Source organism: Sebastes fasciatus, chromosome 1 (assembly GCF_043250625.1).
Source record: "Sebastes fasciatus isolate fSebFas1 chromosome 1, fSebFas1.pri, whole genome shotgun sequence".
In the NCBI taxonomy this organism is placed as follows: domain Eukaryota; kingdom Metazoa; phylum Chordata; class Actinopteri; order Perciformes; family Sebastidae; genus Sebastes; species Sebastes fasciatus.
In genome coordinates, this window is record NC_133795.1 from 15,175,428 (window position 1) to 15,196,957 (window position 21,530).

Here is a 21,530-nt window from a genome sequence, read left to right on the forward strand (position 1 = left end):
ATCTCTTTTCTCTGTACATTACGTAATACCTAATTCTCTGTCAGTTACTTAATTGCATGCATGTAACACAAGACAATGTTTTCTCTGTTATCATCTAATGATGGATTAGATTCTAATCCATAGTCACTACCCAGAAACATTTTCACCTACACACACTCACACAAATTGGTTTGTTACATAGCCTACTAATCACCTTTTAACCATGTGTCATTTAATAATCACGTTATCGTGTTTTTACTCATATCTTTCCAGGTTGTAGGTTGTTGCTTGTTTGCCTGTATATGTACTTTTTAAAAATAGAATGACTAAATGAATAATAAAAAAGACGTATATTCAAATAAGCACATCCTTATACAAACAAACCTTGAAGCAATGACGGTACAAAGTGGGATAAATGAGAGTCATAAACGTGCCTCACGATACCATGAATTAGTATGTCCATATTGTAAATAATGACCAATACAACAGACCTTTAGTTGTAGCAGCAGTAAATAGCACCATCATCCTGTCATTCCTGTGTATGAAGCTGAGATGGCCTGAAAGCCACTGGCATATTTACAAATGAGTTACGACACTGCACAATGGAGTGCTATTGGTTTGGTATTGGTCATTTTTGATGTATGGATAATTCTGTGGAATTATGCAAAAATGTTATTGTACATGGTTTGGCAAATCTTAAATTCTCTACGTAGCAACGCAGGGATTTTCTCTTATTCTATGTTTAAATATATAAATATATTTTTTTTATCCCAACTTGTCTCATACTGACGCTTTGTCAGACCCCTCGGCATCACTTTTTGGTTGCAGTAAACACGTGCTTAATGTTATGAATCAAGCAAAAACATTTGTTTAGGATTAGGCAACAAAACCCCTTAGTTAGGTTTAGGAAAAACAACATGGTTGGGCTTGAAATTTCTACGTTTTTATAGTGAAAATGTGACTTGATGTTGTGAACACGGGACAACAACGAACAGCTGATTGTAAAGTGAAAGTGAAACTTGAAAATGAACAGTGGTCTCCTGGATAAAAGCCCTGTATTTGTTGGACCCATCCACCTCCCCTCCCAACCACCCAATGTGTCGCTTTCACTCTTTAAACCACGTCACCACAGGACTTTCTCTGAGTGTTTACTGATGACGTGGATAGGTTTAGATTGTAGTTAATGGAAAGCCCGGTGCGTCTTCTACCGGCGCTGAAGGGTACCTTGTGCCTTGGCAATGAGAATGGGTTGTATATACCTGTGGATTGACTCTTTAAGATGGATCAAACAAAGCTATCCAAGGCATGCATTTTGCCAAGAGTCTTGAATATTTCTAAAATATAATCTTTGAATATATTATCAACTATGAATGTAATCTCTGCCACGTTTTCTTTTAAATATATAAGTAACTATAGTTTTAGAACTGTAATATTAAAGCTTGCTACAGCTGACATCCACCCTGCATCGTTGCCTTTTGGTTTTGCACCTTCAACAACTCCGCAGCGCACTTGACACTCATCCATGCATTGCTTTCATTACTGATTTTGCTGATCTCCGTGTGGACCGTGTGTAGGGAGACATACTGCAGTGCTGCTGAAAATGCAAAACTATTGCATCATAGTTTGCACGGAATAAAAATAATACTGTTTTGATTTGCAAAATCGATTTACCACTTCAGATGCACACAGTGCAATTTACATAAAATCATACAAGAGGGAGTATGACTGAGAGACTGACTGCACTAGTTACAGCAAAACTTCATTAAGTCTGTCCTCCACAAATGTGTCTCTACCGGATATTATATCTTGTAGTTCAAAACAGCCAAAATGAAATGAATCACAAACCTGTAAAACATTAAAGGACAGGAAGAGGATTATGCTATTAATTATAGCACAGAACACAGACTCAGAGTTAACTAGAAAAACACAGTGAAGCGAACTGTTTTGAAAAAGAGGTGATTATATATATACAGTATAATTACAAGTGAGACCAGAGACACTATTTCCTATTTCCTCAGTAATTCACCAGTCACCAAACTAACTACTGTTTCTGTTATACGGACATCCGTCCAGTATTACAACTCTAGCTGTGCACAGGGACAGCTGGAAGACAGAGACGACACAGCTGTAACATGATCAAAGAATACTTCACTGATGAATGAAACTTCTTACGTGTGTTTCACATATTATTTTGATTAGTAATAGATTATTTTCCAGTTTATTGTTCCAGTCCACCACTCTGTCCATTACAGTTGAGGTTTACATGACTGCTCAAAACATCAAACCATTCTTCAGTTTGAAGGTCATCCCCTGTTTAGTGTATTTAGTGGCTCTAAAACATGTGCTGAGTCACTAGTTAAGGATGCTAAGATGCTCCACAGAATGATTTAGAAGCTCTTTTGTACCCAGAGCGGTAAACATTTTGAATAATAATAATAATAATAAATTGGATTTATATAGCGCCTTTCATGATACAACTGTTTCTTGAGATGATGGTCGTGTTTGACTTATGGTTGGACTTTAGTTGTTAAATTATCGATTGTATCAAACAAATTGGTGATCTCCTGAGCAACACTAATATCATGTATCGGTTCTGTCAACCTAATTATCTGAAAATTACTGAAGGGATCCTATTAATTATATTTTATCTCGTTATTTATTTATTTATTTTTTTCATTTTTAGTCCAAGTGTTTTCTTCAAATTTTTCTCTTTTTGTGAGGTTAAAAAAAAAAGAAATTAAAAAGAAAAAGATAAAAGAAAGAAAACAATCATATCCTGATGGAAGAATAATATTGTGTGGCAGAGTGTCTTTTATGTTGTCAGATGTGACCTTTCTGACTTGTGTCTCTTGTGACTTGTGGCAACCGAACTAGTTTCCCTTTTCAAGTTAGTTTATCAAACTTAATCATTTAGTTTATCTTTAGTTTATCTAATCTACTCTAATCTAAACCTCTGGATCGGTCTGCATTAATTTTTCATGTCCCGTCAAAATGGGGCACATTAGATGTCTACTAACATTCAACCGTAAAAAAAATAAAGATACCTGTTTGGATCTAAGAAACTCCTCTGTTAGAGTAGTTCATATTGTGTTACAGAGAATTGTCCATTATTGTGTTGTTAGATTCTAATGTAGTTGATTAAAATGCACAGTCCATGTTGTTCCCTTTAACTCAGGAGTACAGTGCCTCACTGACTCCCACTCACATTACGCTTCCTCCTCCTACGTAACGTGGTCCTGCGCCACATTAAGGTCCTGTGTTTTGAGTAAAAAAGGTCCTACCCCCTCAAAGCCATACATACATTTAAACATCAGACTATATATACATATTTTGTTGTTTTTTTCTGTTTGTCATTCAGGTAAAAGCTGAAATAAAAATAAAAACCAGTGTCTTCTCTCTCTTAGGGACTGTGTGCCTCCATCTTCACCAGATGTGGTTGGCTCCTCCCAGACAGCTTACTAAAACATTCCAGCCCACCTCTGGGAATCTGCTGGCTCCTCCACACTCACTCTCTCACAAGTCCAGTCCAAATTTTACAGGAGCTAAAGAGACACAAAATGAGAGGACTTGTTGTCTTTGCTACTTTGGCCTGCTTTGCCACCGCTCAGCACCAAGCACTGATTGACTACTTGGAGCGGAGGCTGCTCGCTATTGAGGTAAGACTCTCTTTACCTTCCTGCCGAGCCCTGCGCCCCAGAGTCCCTCTGAGAGGAAACTTCCAGGGACAGGGCAAAGGCAATGGAATGCAGATGTGGGCAAATCCTGAGGAAAATGCTGGAAAATACCTACAGCTCTCTGAAATGTATGTAGGTAGAATGAGCTTCTTGTCTGGGTTCAGAGACGGAGATAAAAATGTAGTTTAAAAGTTTAGTCCAGATTTGCATATATGATCTCATATATATGATCAATGACACAATGCATAAAAAACTGCAGTTTGTTATAGAAAAATGCTAAAATTATATGAGTTGTGCTATATTGGTTTCCCAAAATGGCATTTACTGTATCATGATGATGATAATTATAACCACACATGCCAGATTAAACATCTTTCAGAGAATTTTCCTGCCTCTGTGGGAGCTTATTTTGGGGATGGATGCAAATAATCTCTTTTACTGTTTCAAACTTACCGCAAGGGCCCAGTAATAGCTCTCTATGGGGATTGTGTCATTCAGTTATTCTATTTTAATATCGTGGTACTTTTTGTATGAAAAGATTAAATATAAAACATGTTCTACTCTTTCATATCAGGTCTAAGGTCATGAAACAAAACTCCCTCTTTATATTATTCATCCACGTCCCTCAGTTTCTGTATATTTCTCTGTAATGTAGTGTTTCTTTTTCCTCCTCCACCATGAGGTCAGAGGTCAGGGTCTGCTACAGAGAGCAAGCTGGTAGGATTTAGTGTTTTTGCTAAAAAGACATTTGAGCCGGGTGGAAACTTGCCACGTGTGGGTTGAACCTGGTTGTTTGAAGGATGAGTTTCCTACTTATTATGCCCTTTGGTTCCAGTCTGTTTACTGAGCCTGAAAAGAACATAAAATTATGGCCTTCTGAGAGCTTTCTAGATGTGCATTTACAGTTCCCACAAAACAAGCATTATGTATTGCTCACATTACTAAAAATACAAACAGGTAAGAATGAAACCACCTCAGCTTGTGTGAAAATTCAGATATCTTTGTTACCTTCTTTTAAAACAGGACCGGATCTCTCTGTGGCACGAACAGACCGCCCGCTACGCCTCCGAGCTGCGGGAGCTGAAGCAACAGATGGTTTCCCAGCTGGAGAACCTGGATAAAGAGAAAGAGGCACTGAGGATGAATCTGGACGGCGTGGGAACGAGGGTGGACCGGGTCGAACGTGAGCTGGACTACCTGGAGACTCAGAACGGAGCTCAGCCGTGTGTGGACGTGGACGACAAGCTGATAGAGCAGCAGGTGACGCTGGTGGAGGAGAAGCAGAAGGCCAAGTATTCAAAACTATCGGGTGAGATATTAAAGTGCACTATAGGACTGTAAGACGTAATACTTAGTTCTAACCTAATCTGACTGATAACTAAAACCCAAAGTATTCAATTTACAATAAAATGAAATGGAGAAAAGCAAGCAAGTCCTCAATGCTGTAACCATCAAATCAAATTTAAAAGCATAGAACATTTATATAGGAATGATAAATCACTTATCAACTACTTAAAGTGCATTCATTTGTCTTAAATAGCCACACAAATACTCCACTGGTGAGTCAATGACTTCACAAAAGCCTTTTTCCACTTTGGCTTGTTCATATTTAGACTGATTAACTTGTTTCTGAGAATAACATGGTTTATTATCAAAAGACAAAAAGTGTTTTCTATCTCCTGTGTGAGGTACGGTGGCCCTGAAGTGCAAAACGTAGCAAAACAGAAAACACATTTTCTAACCATGTCCAATACGTACCTACCGTAAAGTTTTTTGCAATTGCCAAGACACAAAAACTGGAACTTGTGGCACAATTGCTGAAACCTCTAACTCAGGTAGCCTCATCTATTGACCAGGTACGCTAAACCATTGTCGGCTTTACAGTACTTTGAAATTCTAAAACACTTTTTTGCAAATAACTACACACGGTTATCTGAATTAGACACATCATTCAAAACTAAAAGCCTGTGTGTGCTGTTTACTAAACACTGAAATACCACCCTCAATTATCAGTCACCTGACTTGGATTCGTCCTCAAGGACTTGACTTGATCTCGTCCCAAATGACTTAAACAAATAGTTTAACATTTGGGGAAATACGTTTATTCACTTTCTTGCCGAGAGTTAGATAAGAAGATCGATATCACTGTCATGTGTGTGCGTTAAAATAAAAGGCTGGAATCAGCAGCCGGTTAGCATAAAGACTGGAAACAGGGCAGGAAACAGCTTGGCTCTGTTCAAAGGTAGCAACATTTGCCTGCAAGCACCTCTAAAGCTAATTAACAAGTTACATAACCAAGTCTAAAAACAACAAGTTGTGGTTTTAGGTGCTGGCCACTTCCTGTTTAGCATGTGAACAACATGGTGAACAAGCATTGATCATCTTTTCTAATTTTTGACGAGAAAGCAAATGAACACATTTCCTAAAATGTGGAGCTATGCCATTAAAGACAGTCCTGATATATTTAAATGATAACAAAATGTCACCTGTCATGAAAAGCCTGTCGCTCTCTCCTCTTCAGACTGCAGCGACATGATCTCCAGCATAAAAGCCATGAAGATCTTGAAGCGAGTCGGAGGGCCAAAGGGCATGTGGACCAGAGACACCAGCAGGGGCTCTGGGAAGATCTACATCTTTAACGGGACAGATGAAGACACCATCCATGAGTTTGCCTCCGTGCAAGACTTCGCCCGCTCACTGGGCCTGTCTCTGTCCAAGAACGTGAAGCTGCCGTCTGCCTGGAGGGGAACGGGACACGTTGTGTACAACAATCACGTGTATTATATAAATCAGGTTGAAGAGATAACGGTGGTTAAATATGACATGAAGAACAGCTCCGTGACAGACAGCGTAGTGTTCCCAGTGCAGGACCACGTCCCAGTGTACGGCCTGACCCCCGAGACGGTGATGGACCTGGCTGTGGACGAGGAGGGCCTGTGGGCCATTTATGCCACGCGACAGAACGAGAGGTACATCTCTCTGGCAAAGATGGACGTCAACTCGCTGGACATGGAGCAAATGTGGGACACAAACTGTCCGAGAGAGAACGCAGAGGCGGCTTTCGTCATCTGTAGCACTTTGTATGTGGTGTACAACACCAAGCAGCCCGGCCGCTCACGTGTCCAGTGTGTGTTTGACGTCAACGGTATGGTGACCAACGACGACGCGCCACTGGTTTACTTTCCAAAGCGTTACGGAGCTCACTCCAGTGTAAAGTACAACCCACAGGAGCAGCTGCTCTACGCATGGGATGATGGCTACCAGATCCTGTACAAGCTCATCATGAAAAAGAAACTAGAAATTTGAGCTAAATAAAAAACCATCCACCCACAACTTCCACAAAAACATACCCCCTTAAAGTACCTACCGGTGTTTTAACTAGAAATCATGTGTAGTTTATATTACTGCTGACCATTGTTAATGCATGATGTAGAATTTCAGATTTCTGAACGTGCCACCGGTTTCCGTACGGTATAAAAATCAATCTTGAAACTTACTTAAGGTACAGCAATTTAGCGGCATGTAGTGGTGTGGTTGCAGATTGCAACCAACTGAGTACCCCTCCGCTCACTCCTCCTTGTCCAAGACTGCGGTAACGTGAGCCGCAGAGTGCAAAACCGTGGTAACACCGTTCGCCTCGCTCAGAGGCGATCCTTAGCATGATAACACTACTTTAAGAGCATCGGAAATCAGACGGCAGCTGAAAGTACCATGGTTTTGCACTCTGCAACCTCAGTTGTCAGTTTCACAAACGTGTCAGAGAACTACGGTGGCCTTCAGGTAACGTAAAAACGTGAAAGTCTCTCTCTAGAGCCGGTGTTTGGTTTGTCCGTTCTGGGCTACTGTAGAAAGACGGCGGAGCATGAGCATCTTCACTCCGTGAAGAGGACCTGCTCCCTATGTAGATATGAAGGACTCATTCTAAGATAACAACAACATGTATTAAACAACGTTTCATTATTGTGACGTATAACAGTTTTAAGTCCTGACTCATTTGAAAATTCAACAATTATAGAACATTTTCTAAAAATGTGTGCATTGTGACAACAAGTCAAGCAAGTCTCAAGAGTCTGCAACTTGATTTTCATACCATAGGGAAATGAATGGACAACAACGGAGGGTAGGAAAAATAGATTCAAAAGTCTAAAACACTCCAGCATGGAGGCCAAACCGTCAGCAGTGAGGTGAATTATTCATGATTTGTAGTAAATCGGCTAAACATTCAATAACACCGGTATGGCTTTGAGACTGAATCTCCAAAAGCCTAAAAAGGTTAAAAGGTGCTGGATTATAGAGCTATATCTGTGTTTCACACTTTTATATGTGAACAAATTTCCACACTTTGAAAAGTATCATGTGATTTCTTTATCTGAGGCGCAGTTTGTCATCGCTGCCGAATACTTATTTCTAATCAGACCGCACTGCACTTCTCAGTCACATCTGTGTCTACTGTCGCGTCAACTTACTGCACATACTTGTGATCTTATGTGTTAAATCAGCCAAGCACTTGTTTCTTTTTGTTCATACTGCAAATATAGAACACATTAAATTAGTATAATTAACCAGACGATTCACTTTAACCTCACTGTCACAGTCTGTCCATCTTTTTCAGCTTTACATGTCATTTTGCTGTCTGAATACATTTTGATAATATAAATCTTGGTAGCATTGCTGAGTGCATAAAAGCACATTTGTTTGTTGTTCAGTTTAATTCAACCTTAGTTTGTTTTCCCTCCGGTCATGTGTGCCCTCCTGCAGTCATTCACCCCATTGCATTGTGGGGAATCAAAAACAAAGATAACAGTACGTGTTGCATCTATAACGATTCAATCTAAACACAGGCTTCAGTGTTGCTGAACTAGTCAGTATATAATATTTCTCATATCATGTAAAAGGCAATGCTTGGTTCAGAAGATAACATTAGAAATAAACATTTCTTTAGTTATGCCTCAAATTTCATTTAGCAGCTTTATTAATTCATCAGTCTGTAAACATTTCTAGTTAATGTAGTTTGCAGTTCAACAATGTTGTGGCGGGAAACCTTCAGAGCTTCAATAAATATAAATAAATTAATAAATATATAAATATAATTGGGATATTAGGATACGTGTGAGAAACAGCTAGCTGGCTAGTGCTGTTATATTTCTCTGTTTATGCATTATGTGAATTTTTCCCACAAGTTGAGCACATACGTATTTTGTGTTAAAGTTGCAAACAGGCTCCCACACACCGTCTAACTAGCAATAAATACATTTATTTGCAACGTTTTGCCTGATGAAACGTTGCAAATAAATGTATTATTGCAAGTTAGGGTGCGGGCGTCTACTCGTCCCTCTCCTATATGCACTTGCCTAAGAAATAGAAGTGTTTCAAACCTTTTACTAAATGAAATCACCAAAATTACAAAGTACCACTATTTTAATTATGCCTCATACAGTATAATGTAACTGTTTATTAATTTCTAAATCTATTCCTATTTGTGCCTCTAATTATTGTTCATTATGAAGATAAATGGCAAACTACTATGTTAACACAAGAAGTCTGTCGTCTTCTATGTACAGGATGTGCAGATACAAATATATTAAAGCCACTATGTGTAAGATTTAAACATTTTAGACGTTGGCGCCCCCCAGTGGTCGCATCAAAAAAGACACTGTGGCAGAAAGCAATGCATTACTTTCTCTGTGATTTTCTGCGTTTCTGTTACTGTACATCTTTTCTTGTTTCTTGAAGGTGAACTGCATTGACTGACATGACGTCTAAATACGGCGTGACTAATAAAAACTTATTTAGTTGGAAGTCTGTTGGTTGTATTTCATTGGAGCAAACAATTAATGTTTTGTGCCACTTTTTTCAGGGTAATTTACTTTCTAAGATGTATGAGAAGTCCTGACATACAGAGCTGAAAGAGCAGATCTCAAACTCTGAAATGAGTGTGTTAAATATCTAAAACAATTTTTAAACCCTGACTTTATATTTAAAACTTCTTTTTGGATGTGATTTTTCCTCAGACCACCAGTTCATCATCTAATCTTAATACATACTTGAACATTTTTGTCTTGAAAACAATTAAAACATCGCTTTTGTCATACTTTTCCTATACTTCCTATAATTTTAATCAGTACCTGAATTGGACCGAAAAAGGCCAGTACCCTAATTCAGCAGTTGCATGACATCATCGCGTCTGTCCTGGATACATTTATATTTATACTGTACGTATATCTCGATAATATATCCCACTTCAAAATGTATTTTTGTATGCATTTCATTACATACATTAGGCCTACGACATACATTTACGTAGTTTGTACATAAATGTAGCCACAAATAAAATTGTACACAAATATAATATTGCAAATTACATATATGCTACAATAAAACCAACTTAAAATATATCTGTTGGCCTACAGATGAAATTGGATAATGTTAAGGAATACCAAAGGCATTTTCAGCGCCGCATTAAGCTAGCTTTTTGTTTACACAGACGCAGTTTAGGGGTGCACACTTAGACTCACCAGGAGGTGACGGTGCACAATAAGAAGTAAGGGTACTCATGTGGACAAAAGTCAGAAGTAGTACTGGTGAGTACAGGCCCATTTCAAGCACTGATTTTAATCAGTAAACTGTCATGTATTTCTCTACACAATTTGACTAAAAATTAAGACATATTACATTTTTACTACATCATCACTGCCATTTCATAATATAAAAACATTAACGGGTCCGAGAGTCAGAAAACTTGCACCATGTATGTTAAAAACTGAACAAAACCTCATTAATGTGTCTGACGAGATGCCAACTGCAGAAGTGGGCCTGTGTGTTCGTCCAGCTGAAGATTAATGAGGTGTAACAGTAATTTGATTTAACAATGCGAGACAGCATTTGACTCTGGTATTTGATTCTCACACCATTTGGCATAATTGTTTCACTTGGCTCCAGAACTGAAGAAAACATCATTCATTCATTCATTCAAACTGTGACAGACTCTTCAAATGAACCGCGATGATCCTCAAACGAACAAATAGCAACAGTTGTTTAAACAAGTTTATTTTTTTCAAACTGTAAATAAACAATATCCATAAAAACAGTTCCTTAAGTTTGAATAAAATCTAGAGTAAGAAAGATGCAACGGCACATTCAATTCTGTAAAATCTGAATTACAACGGGGATCTGTATATCACAACTGTATGCACAAAGCTGAGAACTTCTGTTTGGCGAGTGAATCCTGCCAGCTGAACAACCAATAAACATCTCTGTGCGTTAAACAACCAAAGATGCTGTTATAAAATCACTTCAAGATACTTTAGACCCAAATTTAAAGAATTTAACTGCAAGAAAATCAACCTAAAAGAACACGAATGTCCTCTCATGTTCTTTTAGCTCCAACTGTTTTACATCAGCTGACGATGTTTGTTGTGTGACAACCGTCAATCACATCTCCCATTCAGCTGCTGCTCAGTCTTACAAAGCATGACATTTGTTTATTTGCACTATCCCACAAACTTATTCAATCATATTTAATTCTAAGTACTTGACTATTTGAATTTGGACATCCTAAAGCCAACCTTTTTGGGAAATAATGGCAGATAACTAGAACGAGTCTCCCTGACCTACACTCAGAGGACCGTCCCAAATAACATTAACATCAATAATGGCAGTTGCACACAAATATGCAAAATAATGATATAGAAAATTACAGTTCGTAACTATTATAACATGGCTGAAAAAACTGCAAAACTCTCGGGACGTTTATCGTCTAGAAAGCTGGTTTTAAGTATTAACAGATATCCATTAAAGGATCCAACATATCCTGTAGTGTCCACTTTTTCTGTCCATTCCAGTCACGGATATGAGGCGAGGCGAGGAGGTCCTTATTGCTTACACGTTGTTGGCATTAAAATGGACTGAGATTTTGCTTGACTCAGAGTCTCAGATGAGGAATTGGCATGGTGACGTCGCGGAAGTATCGATGTACAAGGGCGTTTTTGGCAGATAACCTTTTGTTTGGATCATAATTCAGCATTTCCTGCAAGGAAGAAAAAGGAAAAACAGTCAAACAATGAGTCTATAAAGTAGGCTACAACTAATAATTATTTTAATTAATTTGCCATTTATTTTCTCGACTAATCAATTTATCATTTTAGTCTATAAAATTAGGGCTGCACGATTTTGAGAAAATATCTGATTGCGATTTTTTTGACTGATATTGCAATTGCAATATTAGAGGGAATGATTTTTACAACGTTATTCTCATCGGCAGTCTCAGCAGTCATGCATCCAGATTGCTTGTTTTATTCAAGCAACAAACTATCATACTACTTACTATCATATATGACATGGAAAAACATCAATACTCACGTTGAAGAAGCTGCATTTCTGCTTGAAAAATGACTGAAAACAGTTTTTCTCCTAAATGTAAGCAGCAGCAGCGCCGCTGCAAAAATATGACCGCCGTTGCTGAAATTTATTTATTTATTTTTACGAGAGGAGAGGGCTCTGTCTTATCTCTTTAGACACCGACGTTATATTATTTTTTTTGCGCTGTGAATGCTTCATATCCAGGTCAATTCACACACCTGAGAGTAAAGTGTATAAACGAGAAACTTTACGGTTACCTGATGATGTCTGCATAGCGATTATAACAACAAGCACAACTCTACAGATTGTAAAGCCCCCTGAGGCAAATTTTTGATTTGTGATATTAGGCCATAAAAAAATTATAAAATTGTTTAATCCGGATCTTCATCAAATTTTTTAACAGTTAGTGACAGACTATCCAGGGACATGTGTGCCTAATTTTGATGCATTTAAGTGCAGTAGTTCATGTTCTTTGATCATTTTCACCAATTTTAACATATATCTCATCATCTTTTGATCTGACTAACACACAACTGAGACCAACGTCCTTCACAGAAGTAATTAATGCTAAATTAATCTATGAATGAATGACAAATGTTCTCACTCCAAGCAGCTCTCTTCCATCCTCATCAAGAACCGGCACCACTTTGGATAGATCCTGCCGGGCCCACTTGGGGAAAGATGGTTTGTAGTCCGGCATTGACGTGACTCCTGGCCAGACGGTCTCATCGGGTGTTCCCAAGGTGCGGAAGATTCGGAATAACTGATCGATCTCCGAGTCGCCAGGGAATAAGGCCCTCCTGGTGAGCTGTAAGACAGTGGAGAGTGAGGTGAGTCGGTCGATTGTATGTTACGTTTGATCCATTGTGCATGATGTGCGGGATTCATTCATTCACAGTGAAGCTTATTGTAAAAAATTAAACGGAGCGCAAATTACCATTTCAGCAAAGATGCACCCCAGACTCCAGATGTCGACAGCTGTGGAGTAGTATTTACAGCCCAGGAGGATTTCTGGCGCTCTGTACCAAAGTGTTACCACCTGAAAAATACCACAGAAGAATGTTCTATTTAGGAAAACATAATTTCTCAGGAAGAAATTAACCAAAATAAATATCAACAAAAATGCTTTGTTTAGTGACATGCAGCCTGGGAAATAAAACCAAAAAACTTGAGTATCGTGAGATGTTTCTTCTGTTGACTATACCAGAGTCCCCAATGCACTTTTGCTGCTGGGCATGGTAATGAATATGTACTTTAAACCATATACAGTGGAAACTGCTTACAATAATCATGATTACAGCAATTAACTGCTCATATGGATCAAAAAGCTTGGGACAGAATCACTCCTATATAAACACTGTTTAAAGGGACTGTTTGTAACTTCTTACGTGTATAAATCAATCCGGGTCGGTGTCCCATGTTCAGACTCAGACTCCAACACAAACTACATGGAAGCACCAAAACCGCAAAGTTATGTCTAGTGAAGCCCGACTTGCAAAACAGTGTTGGTCGCCGTCGGAGGACGCGGAGGAGACCGTAGCTTTGGTCTCCAGGGCCGGAGTTTCTGCGGTTCTCTGCTCCGCTGCCTGCTTGCCTTCACTCACACAGCGCGCTCGTTCTCGCTTGCTCAGCTCGCCCTCCAGCCACGGTCGGGAGGCTGAGGCAGGAAAAGCCAACACTAGGATCAGCACTGATTCATGGAGAGACTTTTGTCTGGTCAGCTAACATTACTGCCAAGCAGGTGAAATATAGAGTGATATTGTGGTTTTAGCTGACGTGTGTCGCCTCACTGTTTTGACGGATGCTCGCTCACATTCAGGTAGCGCGTACACACGGCCGAGGGCGAGCAACAGGACGCTGACTTTCGTTGACTTAGCGGCCACAGGTGTCGCTTTTACAACCAATTTCTGATTCTTACAAACAGTCCCTTTAAATAATTCACTTATAGTAATCAAGTAGTCCGCTAACAGTGCTCATTCTGTGTCTTTTCTAATTTAATTTTTATTTTGTTTTTTACTTTACTCCCTTGATATTTTGCCTCGTGGACCGTCTGCTTTCCGGTTGGATACCTGTGCTGCGTGCACACTGATATATGATGGGAAAGGAAAGTAATTTCCTCTGAATGAAAAACTAATGTGGGGAAAGCACTTGTGGTTGAAGCAGCCCTCGTCAAGCGTGAACTTTTCCTATCCTTATCCGGCTCTGTAGCACACATGCAGATCGGCGCCCGTCTCTCTCCATGCCGCTACCGGTTGGGCGAGCGAGGAGTCCCGACAAAGGGGCGCCGTTCTGCATGCATGCATGCTCGTGCTGCAGAGCTGGCCACAATCGGCAATGTCTCACACTCAGTGAGGGAAAAAGCAGAATAATTAGCAGCGATCAAGAAAATAGCGAAGCGTTCCGTTTCATTACTCTGTATTCAAGTAATAAATATATAAATGTCAATTAGATGGTAATCTGCATGAGAAATAATGCACAACAACAAAAATTCGGTTCTAATAATCATCTGCTTATAGGGATCAATCTGACCCGGACAGACGTGATCACTATAAGCAGTTTCCACTGTAAATATTTTTTCTGAAGAAGCCTGTTGACATGAACAGGGTAGCTGTACACGTTACCTCGTGTGTGTAAGTGCGAACGGGCACCCCGAAGGCTCTTGCCAGGCCAAAGTCAGCAAGCTTGATCTCCCCCTGGGCGTTGATGAGGAGGTTCTGGGGCTTCAGGTCTCGATGAAGAACCCTGTGAGAGTGGCAGAAGGCCAGGCCTTGCAGTAGCTGGAAGAGATAACTCTAAAAAACAAACACACAAAAGAAATTATACACCAAGGTAAATCTAGCGTCCGTTTACTGTTGATGTCTTGAAGAGATCGAGACAGATCTGTTTTGCAAATCTAGCTGAGATTTACCTTAACCAGAGGCAGTGGCATACCACCGACTGTGAAGGAGTCCATGAACTTCTTTAGATCCTGATGAAGGAACTCAAAAACAAGGTAGAGCTTGTTCTCGGTGTGGATGACATCCCGCAACCTGAAACATGTTAACAGGCAGGTAGGCTTAAAAACGGACAGAAATAAGTAACACAAGAATCTTGCGAGCAGCATTTAGCTAAAAGCTGTAACATTAGGCACTTACTTGACAATGTTTGGGTGACTGAGTTCTTTGAGAAGGGAAATCTCTCGGATGGCAGTGCTTGGTACGCCCTCTGTTTCCCTGAATGACATACATGGTAAATTAAAAAGGAGCAGTGTATAGGATCTGGTGGTAACTGAAGCCTCTCTCGTGTGCCAAGTATATAGGAGAACTTTGGTGGCCGACACTAAAATGCGAATGGCCCTCTCTAGAGCAGGTTGTTGTAAGAGTAGCGTAGGTCATTTGGAGCAGAGCCAGTGCGTAGAGTGTGTGTGTGTGTGTGTGTACGTGGGAAGTGAGTGGTGAAGCAAGAGAGAGAAAGCGGCGGCGATGGGAAAAAGTAACATTATTGCCCAAGCAGGAAAGGGTTTATCTGTTCTGGGCACTGCATACAGTCCTAGAAATATATCACTGCCAGCTAACATACCAGCTAACAAAAGATAAGCACAGCATTACTTTTGCTTTCTGTAGTCTGACACAAAGGTCAGAAAACACATCAGTGAGTCACTGATTCACCTACTGAAGCGACGACGACAAAGGAGGACGGTCTGCAGGACAGATAATAATGCACACAGTGCACTTTCATAGACTAAGCTACTTGAGTTATCCTGCACTATATTCATTTTTAACAGTCTCTTCTGCACTATATTCCCTTTTCTTAATAGTCCTGTATCACAGCTGTTACCCTGCACTATGTTCAGTTTTAACAGTTTTCTTCATCTCCGTATTTTTATATCTGGTGTATTTTTTTGTACTTTGTACTACTAACTTCTTTACTGCCTTTTTACTAACATGTTTTGCATTATGGAACTGTGATGCTGGAAACTTGAATTTCCCTCAGGATCAATAAAGTTACTATCTATCTATCTATCTATCTATCTATCTATACACTATAATAAACACTCATATTTTGGTATTATACCAAGTTAAACGGTTGAAGTGAATGTGTAGGGAATTATATGAACAGTAAACGTAGTTAAAGTTTAAAGGCTAGAGGTTGAGAAACACTTTTACTGTGATATGTTTAGTTTTATACCTCAAACACTGAGAGTGATGGGAGGATGCCCTGTAGCAGATGTCGTCTGTCACGCCCTGATGGGTGAGTATAGGGGCCAAAATACATTTCTGATCTTCTGCTATGTTATGAACCTTCCAGACCTCTCAGGTTCATCTGGATCAGGTCTGCTTAGTGTCCCCAGAGTCAGAACTAAACATGCAGAAGCAGCGTTCAGTTTTTATGCACCAAATATTTGGAACAAGCTCCCAGAAACCTGCAGGACCGCTACAACTCTCAGTTCTTTCTAATCAAAGCTTAAACTTTCCTGTTTGCTGCTGCCTTTTATTAAACCAAATAATGATCTTATACTGCACTAGAGCTTTTACTCTTGTGTGTTATACTCTATTTCAGCTTCTATCCTAGCTTTTATTTTTTTTTGTTTTTATTTTCTAATCTTTAATGTTTTTTATAACTGTTTTAATTATGTCTTATAGTTATTTTGCACTTTGTCACAATGTTCTTGAATGTTAAGTAAAGCAGCTTGAATTGCCCTGTGAAAAGTGCTATACAAATAAAGCTGCCTTGCCTTGGGTACCACTCTTTTGTCATATACACTCATATTTTGGTATTATACCAAGTTATAGGGTTGAAGGAAATGTGTAGGGAATTATATGAGCAGTAAATGTAGTTACAGTTTAAAGGCTGGTGGTTGAGAAACACTTTTACTGTGATATGTTTAGTTTTATACGTCAAACACGAAGAGTGATGGGAGGAAGCCCTCTAGCAGATATATCGTCTGTCACACCCTGAATGGTGAGTATAAAGCAGTTTCATCACATTAGAAGCAAAGTAGAGCAACAGTTAGCTCCAGTAACGTTAGCATGATGATGATAACTAGTTAGCTCCAGTAACGTTAGCATGATGATGATAACTAGTTAGCTCCAGTAACGTTAGCATGATGATGATAACTAGTTAGCTCCAGTAACATTAGCCTGATGATGATAACTAGTTAGCTCCAGTAACATTAGCCTGATGATAACTAGTTAGCTCCAGTAACGTTAGCCTGATGATGATAACTAGTTAGCTCCAGTAACGTTAGCCTGATGATGATAACTAGTTAGCTCCAGTAACATTAGCCTGATGATAACTAGTTAGCTCCAGTAACATTAGCCTGATGATAACTAGTTAGCTCCAGTAACATTAGCCTGATGATAACTAGTTAGCTCCAGTAACATTAGCCTGATGATAACTAGTTAGCTCCAGTAACATTAGCCTGATGATAACTAGTTAGCTCCAGTAACGTTAGCCTGATGATAACTAGTTAGCTCCAGTAACATTAGCCTGATGATAACTAGTTAGCTCCAGTAACATTAGCCTGATGATAACTAGTTAGCTCCAGTAACATTAGCCTGATGATAACTAGTTAGCTCCAGTAACATTAGCCTGATGATAACTAGTTAGCTCCAGTAACATTAGCCTGATGATGATAACTAGTTAGCTCCAGTAACATCAGCATAATGATGATAACTAGTTAGCTCCAGTAACATTAGCCTGATGATGATAACTAGTTAGCTCCAGTAACATTAGCCTGATGATGATAACTAGTTAGCTCCAGTAACATTAGCTTAATGATGATAACCATCAACTCTTCCGTTTAACTTACGTGTCTAACCGGATCTTCTTGAGAGCAACAGTTTCTCCGGTGACTTTGTTCTTGGCTTTATAAACTACTCCATACGTCCCTTCTCCTATCTTCTCCACCTTCTGAAACGTATCCATTGTTTACAAAGCAGTAGAGGAGAGCAGGTGTGCTGGCTGTTTAGTCAGTTAGCTTCACTCTCCTCTCTTTGTGTGTGAGAGCTAACAGCAGCTCGGTTGCTACAGAGACAAACCGTCATATAACTAACGGCTACTAACGGCTCCTCTGGGTTCAAACGGTCCGGTTACACCACAGACTGCAGTCCTGTCGACGGTTAACTACCTCAAAACAGAGCGAAACAAGCTAAAGGCTTTAGGATGAGGTCATTTGTTGGTGTGATACTGATAGTATCCGTAAGTATGTGGATTAGCGTGGCGGGTTGCTCTTCTGAAACAACACTGAACCAACCGACACAGTAGCGTTTCCCGCGTTACATCGGGGAGCGTTCGTTTTTGTGTTCAACACACACCGTACTGATGTAGCCGCGGGCGGTGTTTCACAAGTTTTTTTCGATTTGACTCCTCAGAAATGTCTTCATTTTTATGGGAATCGTTGTGAAAGACACAGGTGCCGTCAAATACGTTAAATAGGTTTTTTTTTTTTACTGTTAGTTGAGTTTTAATCCTTGTTTTTAATGTCAGTTGGTGCACGTCAGGAGATGGAGTCTTGTTGTACCGGGATGAGAAACAAACATACAACAAACAAACGTCACACGTAACATGATGACGCGACGGTGACGTTTTACGTAATCAACGTCAGGGAACGGAAGTGGTAGCAAAGAAAGAGAATATGTTGTCTGATGGATTTTGTTGAAATAAATGAACAAAAGTACAAATTTCTTGTGCCATACTAAAAATACAATTTAAATAATAATAATAATAATAATAATAATATCATTATTATTATTATTATTGTTATTATTGTTATTATGATAATTATAATAATAATATAATAATAAAATAAATATATTTTACAGAACAGAACAACAGTGGCTTTATAGAAAGAAAAAAAAAATTATATGTTACAAATAAAAATGTATTTTAAATATATTTTTAAAGAGAAGAACAACTGTCAGCCACACAGCTTTTGGGTTTCTAAAAAACAAAAGTAAATAAATCAATGCTTTTTACATGTTGATACAAAATTAAATACAAGAAAAATACAATAAAATAGCAAGATAGTATACAAAATGACAAAAAGGGGATTATTCAGCTTCATACATCACATGGTCACACATTTGGACACTTTTATAGTCAAGCTGTTTTCCAAAATATATATAGGCTAGGGTAGACAAGCAGTTTTGTTTATTTTTGCATAACCAAAAGTTAGAGACCAAACTTTATATTCTCAAATGTTAGAATTGTAATACTTTGATCATTATAAGTTATCCAATATTGAAAAGTATCCCAAAAAGTCCTGTAAATGTTTCACAGTGTACTCAAAAGGACAGAATGAAGGAGAAGTACAGGATCTCCCTCTAGTGGCAGTAAGTGGAGCTGTGCCTCACTGGTTTAGAGATATTTCTATCATGCCCCTCTGTAGAAGCTGAAAAAAAACACTTTATTATTCCTAAACAAACCAGAGCATTGAGCTTTTTGACAGCAGACATTTTGGCTTGTCATAGCAGGGAAAGCACTGGAGGAACCAATAACATCCATGATGTCTCTGTTCCAACAATTAGCCTTTTACAACATGTTGCAACAACTAACACTTAAAAATGAGCCCTGTGAAGAAGGTCTTTTCCACTTTAGCTTCACCTCACATGTTCCCCTCCGATCATGCGCGCCCTCCTTGTGTGCCTTCACGTGCCGGATTAACCCGTAACGGGACCCCGGAGCTGCTGGACCCCCTTATGAAACCCCCTGGGCAATGTACAGCAGAGTCAGAATCAAGCGGACATGTCACAGTAGGAAAAACAGATGTAAATACTAAATTTATTGATGACTGAATTCCATTTATCTGCTTCAGTTTCAGGGTCCTGGTACTGTGCATGTTGGCTCACTGTCATCCTGTCATGGTTTACTGGAATAGATGAGACTTCATTAATGTTAACACCTGTGCATTATGACAAGTCAAACTGTATGCTGTGAAAAAGGCCTATACTATATTAACTGAAATATGGAGCAGTGTTGGTCATGAGGCCTTGGATGTCATCTGTTACTGTACAAAGAAACAGCCTCTGTTAGAAGCACAAATGCCAGCGCTGCACATGATCGAAGCCCAGAGGCTTGATGTGCGTCCACCCAACCTCCATGTTGGTTTCTTCGAAAAATGTTGTCTAATTTTGTTTCATTTATAATAGGGCTGTCAAAGTTTTAAAGCCAGAGTGAATTCTGGCATCATATGAAACTACAAAACCTAACGAATCCATTGGTACCAACCATGTCATAGTAGCTTGTTGCGAGGGAGGCTAAATAACACTACAAACTAACGCAAAATTTTGGCGAGGAAAATTGGCATGGATATTTTCAAAGGGGTCCCTTGACCTCTGACCTCATGAAGGAAAATGGTTTCTATGGGTACCCATGAGTCTCCCCTTTACAGACATGCCCACTTTATGATAATCACATGCAGTTTGGGGCAAGTCATAGTCAAGTCAGCACACTGACACACTGACAGCTGTTGTTGCCTGTTGGGTTGCAGTTTGCCATGTTATTTATTTGAGCATATTTTTTATGCTAAATGCAGTACCTGTGAGGGTTTCTGGACAATATTTGTCATTGTTATACATACATTTGCATAAAGCACGCATATTTGCCCACTCCCATGTTGATAAAAGTATTAAATACTTGATAAATCTCCCTTATAGGTACATTTTGGACAAAAAAAAAGTGCAATTAATCACAATTAACTATGGACAATCATGCGATTAATCACGATAACAATTTTTAATCGAATGACAGCCCTACTTTACAGAGTTGTTTCTGAAAGTGCCGCCTGTCACTATTCTTTTTGGCTGCGAGTATATACGTCCAAAAGTGTTGGTTACTCACAGACTTGGAATAATCTGTGTGGACATTGTTAATCGGGCAACAGGAAACCTTTTAGAGGATTTATAACATCAGAAATGCATCCTGGTGAAAGTCATGTCGCCTGTGACTGAAAGTTTTCTTTGTGTTTGCAGAAGTGTTTTATTTAGGCAACTCTTTTGTCCCATTTTGAGTGCTATAGTGTTCGTGGCAATGAGGCAAGATAAAGAATTAGCATCACTGACAAAAATGAGGGAGTTTTGTTTAAGCCCTGTGAATGCACTGAATGGCCACTATGCTCACTGCATCCATGAACTAATTAGCCCGTCTGGTCTCATTTTAGACTGAAATTTCACAGACCAGATGGTCTTATTGATCTGGCTTTTGACCAATAATAAAACACAATCCCTATTTTCTGTGAGTTTGAAAAGGGAAAGCTTGTCAGTGTGTGTGACTGCAGGTGAAGGACAAGCTCTGTGTTTTTGTGTGATTTTTAAGGCATCCAAACTTAACAGTTTGTCTTAACAGTAGCTAATTATTGTGATAATTCCCTTATCTTATAATGGCAAATCATTTAATTTTGGCTCACTGTGAAGAAAACCACCAAAAAAATTGCAATCTAATGCAACCAGTCTGTGCAACACATTGTTGAATACATTAAAGAATATTCCTAGAAAGAAAGCAGTTGTAAAATTGACAGATTTTTGATAATTTTCAGTCTGA

The 21,530-nt window shown here is 39.1% G+C and overlaps 2 protein-coding genes across 2 annotated transcripts; one reads left to right on the forward strand and one right to left on the reverse strand.

Moving 5' to 3' along the window:
• Positions 1-3,439: 3,439 nt before the first annotated feature.
• Positions 3,440-9,452, forward strand: olfml3b (olfactomedin-like 3b). The gene is made up of 3 exons (XM_074631969.1): positions 3,440-3,635; positions 4,677-4,962; positions 6,175-9,452. The coding sequence occupies exons 1-3, from the start codon at positions 3,537-3,539 to the stop codon at positions 6,957-6,959; spliced, it is 1,170 nt and encodes a 389-aa protein (XP_074488070.1). The 5' UTR covers positions 3,440-3,536; the 3' UTR covers positions 6,960-9,452.
• A 1,231-nt stretch (positions 9,453-10,683) lies between these two features.
• On the reverse strand, positions 10,684-18,275 carry cdk2 (cyclin dependent kinase 2). The gene is made up of 7 exons (XM_074631957.1): positions 17,803-18,275; positions 15,146-15,223; positions 14,920-15,040; positions 14,633-14,803; positions 12,949-13,050; positions 12,616-12,819; positions 10,684-11,679 (listed from the first exon to the last, which is right to left on the reverse strand). The coding sequence occupies exons 1-7, from the start codon at positions 17,916-17,918 to the stop codon at positions 11,575-11,577; spliced, it is 897 nt and encodes a 298-aa protein (XP_074488058.1). The 5' UTR covers positions 17,919-18,275; the 3' UTR covers positions 10,684-11,574.
• Positions 18,276-21,530: the final 3,255 nt, after the last annotated feature.

What these genes read in the sequence shown, in the direction of transcription:
- olfml3b (XM_074631969.1), top strand. Translation starts at nt 3,537, where the DNA reads ATGAGAGGACTTGTTGTCTTTGCTACTTTGGCCTGCTTTGCCACCGCT. An exon ending in GGAGGCTGCTCGCTATTGAG is followed by an intron (nt 3,636 to 4,676) that starts GTAAGACTCTCT and finishes CTTTTAAAACAG; the next exon opens with GACCGGATCTCTCTGTGGCA. An exon ending in CAAGTATTCAAAACTATCGG is followed by an intron (nt 4,963 to 6,174) that starts GTGAGATATTAA and finishes TCTCCTCTTCAG; the next exon opens with ACTGCAGCGACATGATCTCC.
- cdk2 (XM_074631957.1), bottom strand. Translation starts at nt 17,918, where the DNA reads ATGGATACGTTTCAGAAGGTGGAGAAGATAGGAGAAGGGACGTATGGA. An exon ending in AAGAAGATCCGGTTAGACAC is followed by an intron (nt 15,224 to 17,802) that starts GTAAGTTAAACG and finishes TATGTCATTCAG; the next exon opens with GGAAACAGAGGGCGTACCAA. An exon ending in GGTGCATCTTTGCTGAAATG is followed by an intron (nt 12,820 to 12,948) that starts GTAATTTGCGCT and finishes ACTGTCTTACAG; the next exon opens with CTCACCAGGAGGGCCTTATT.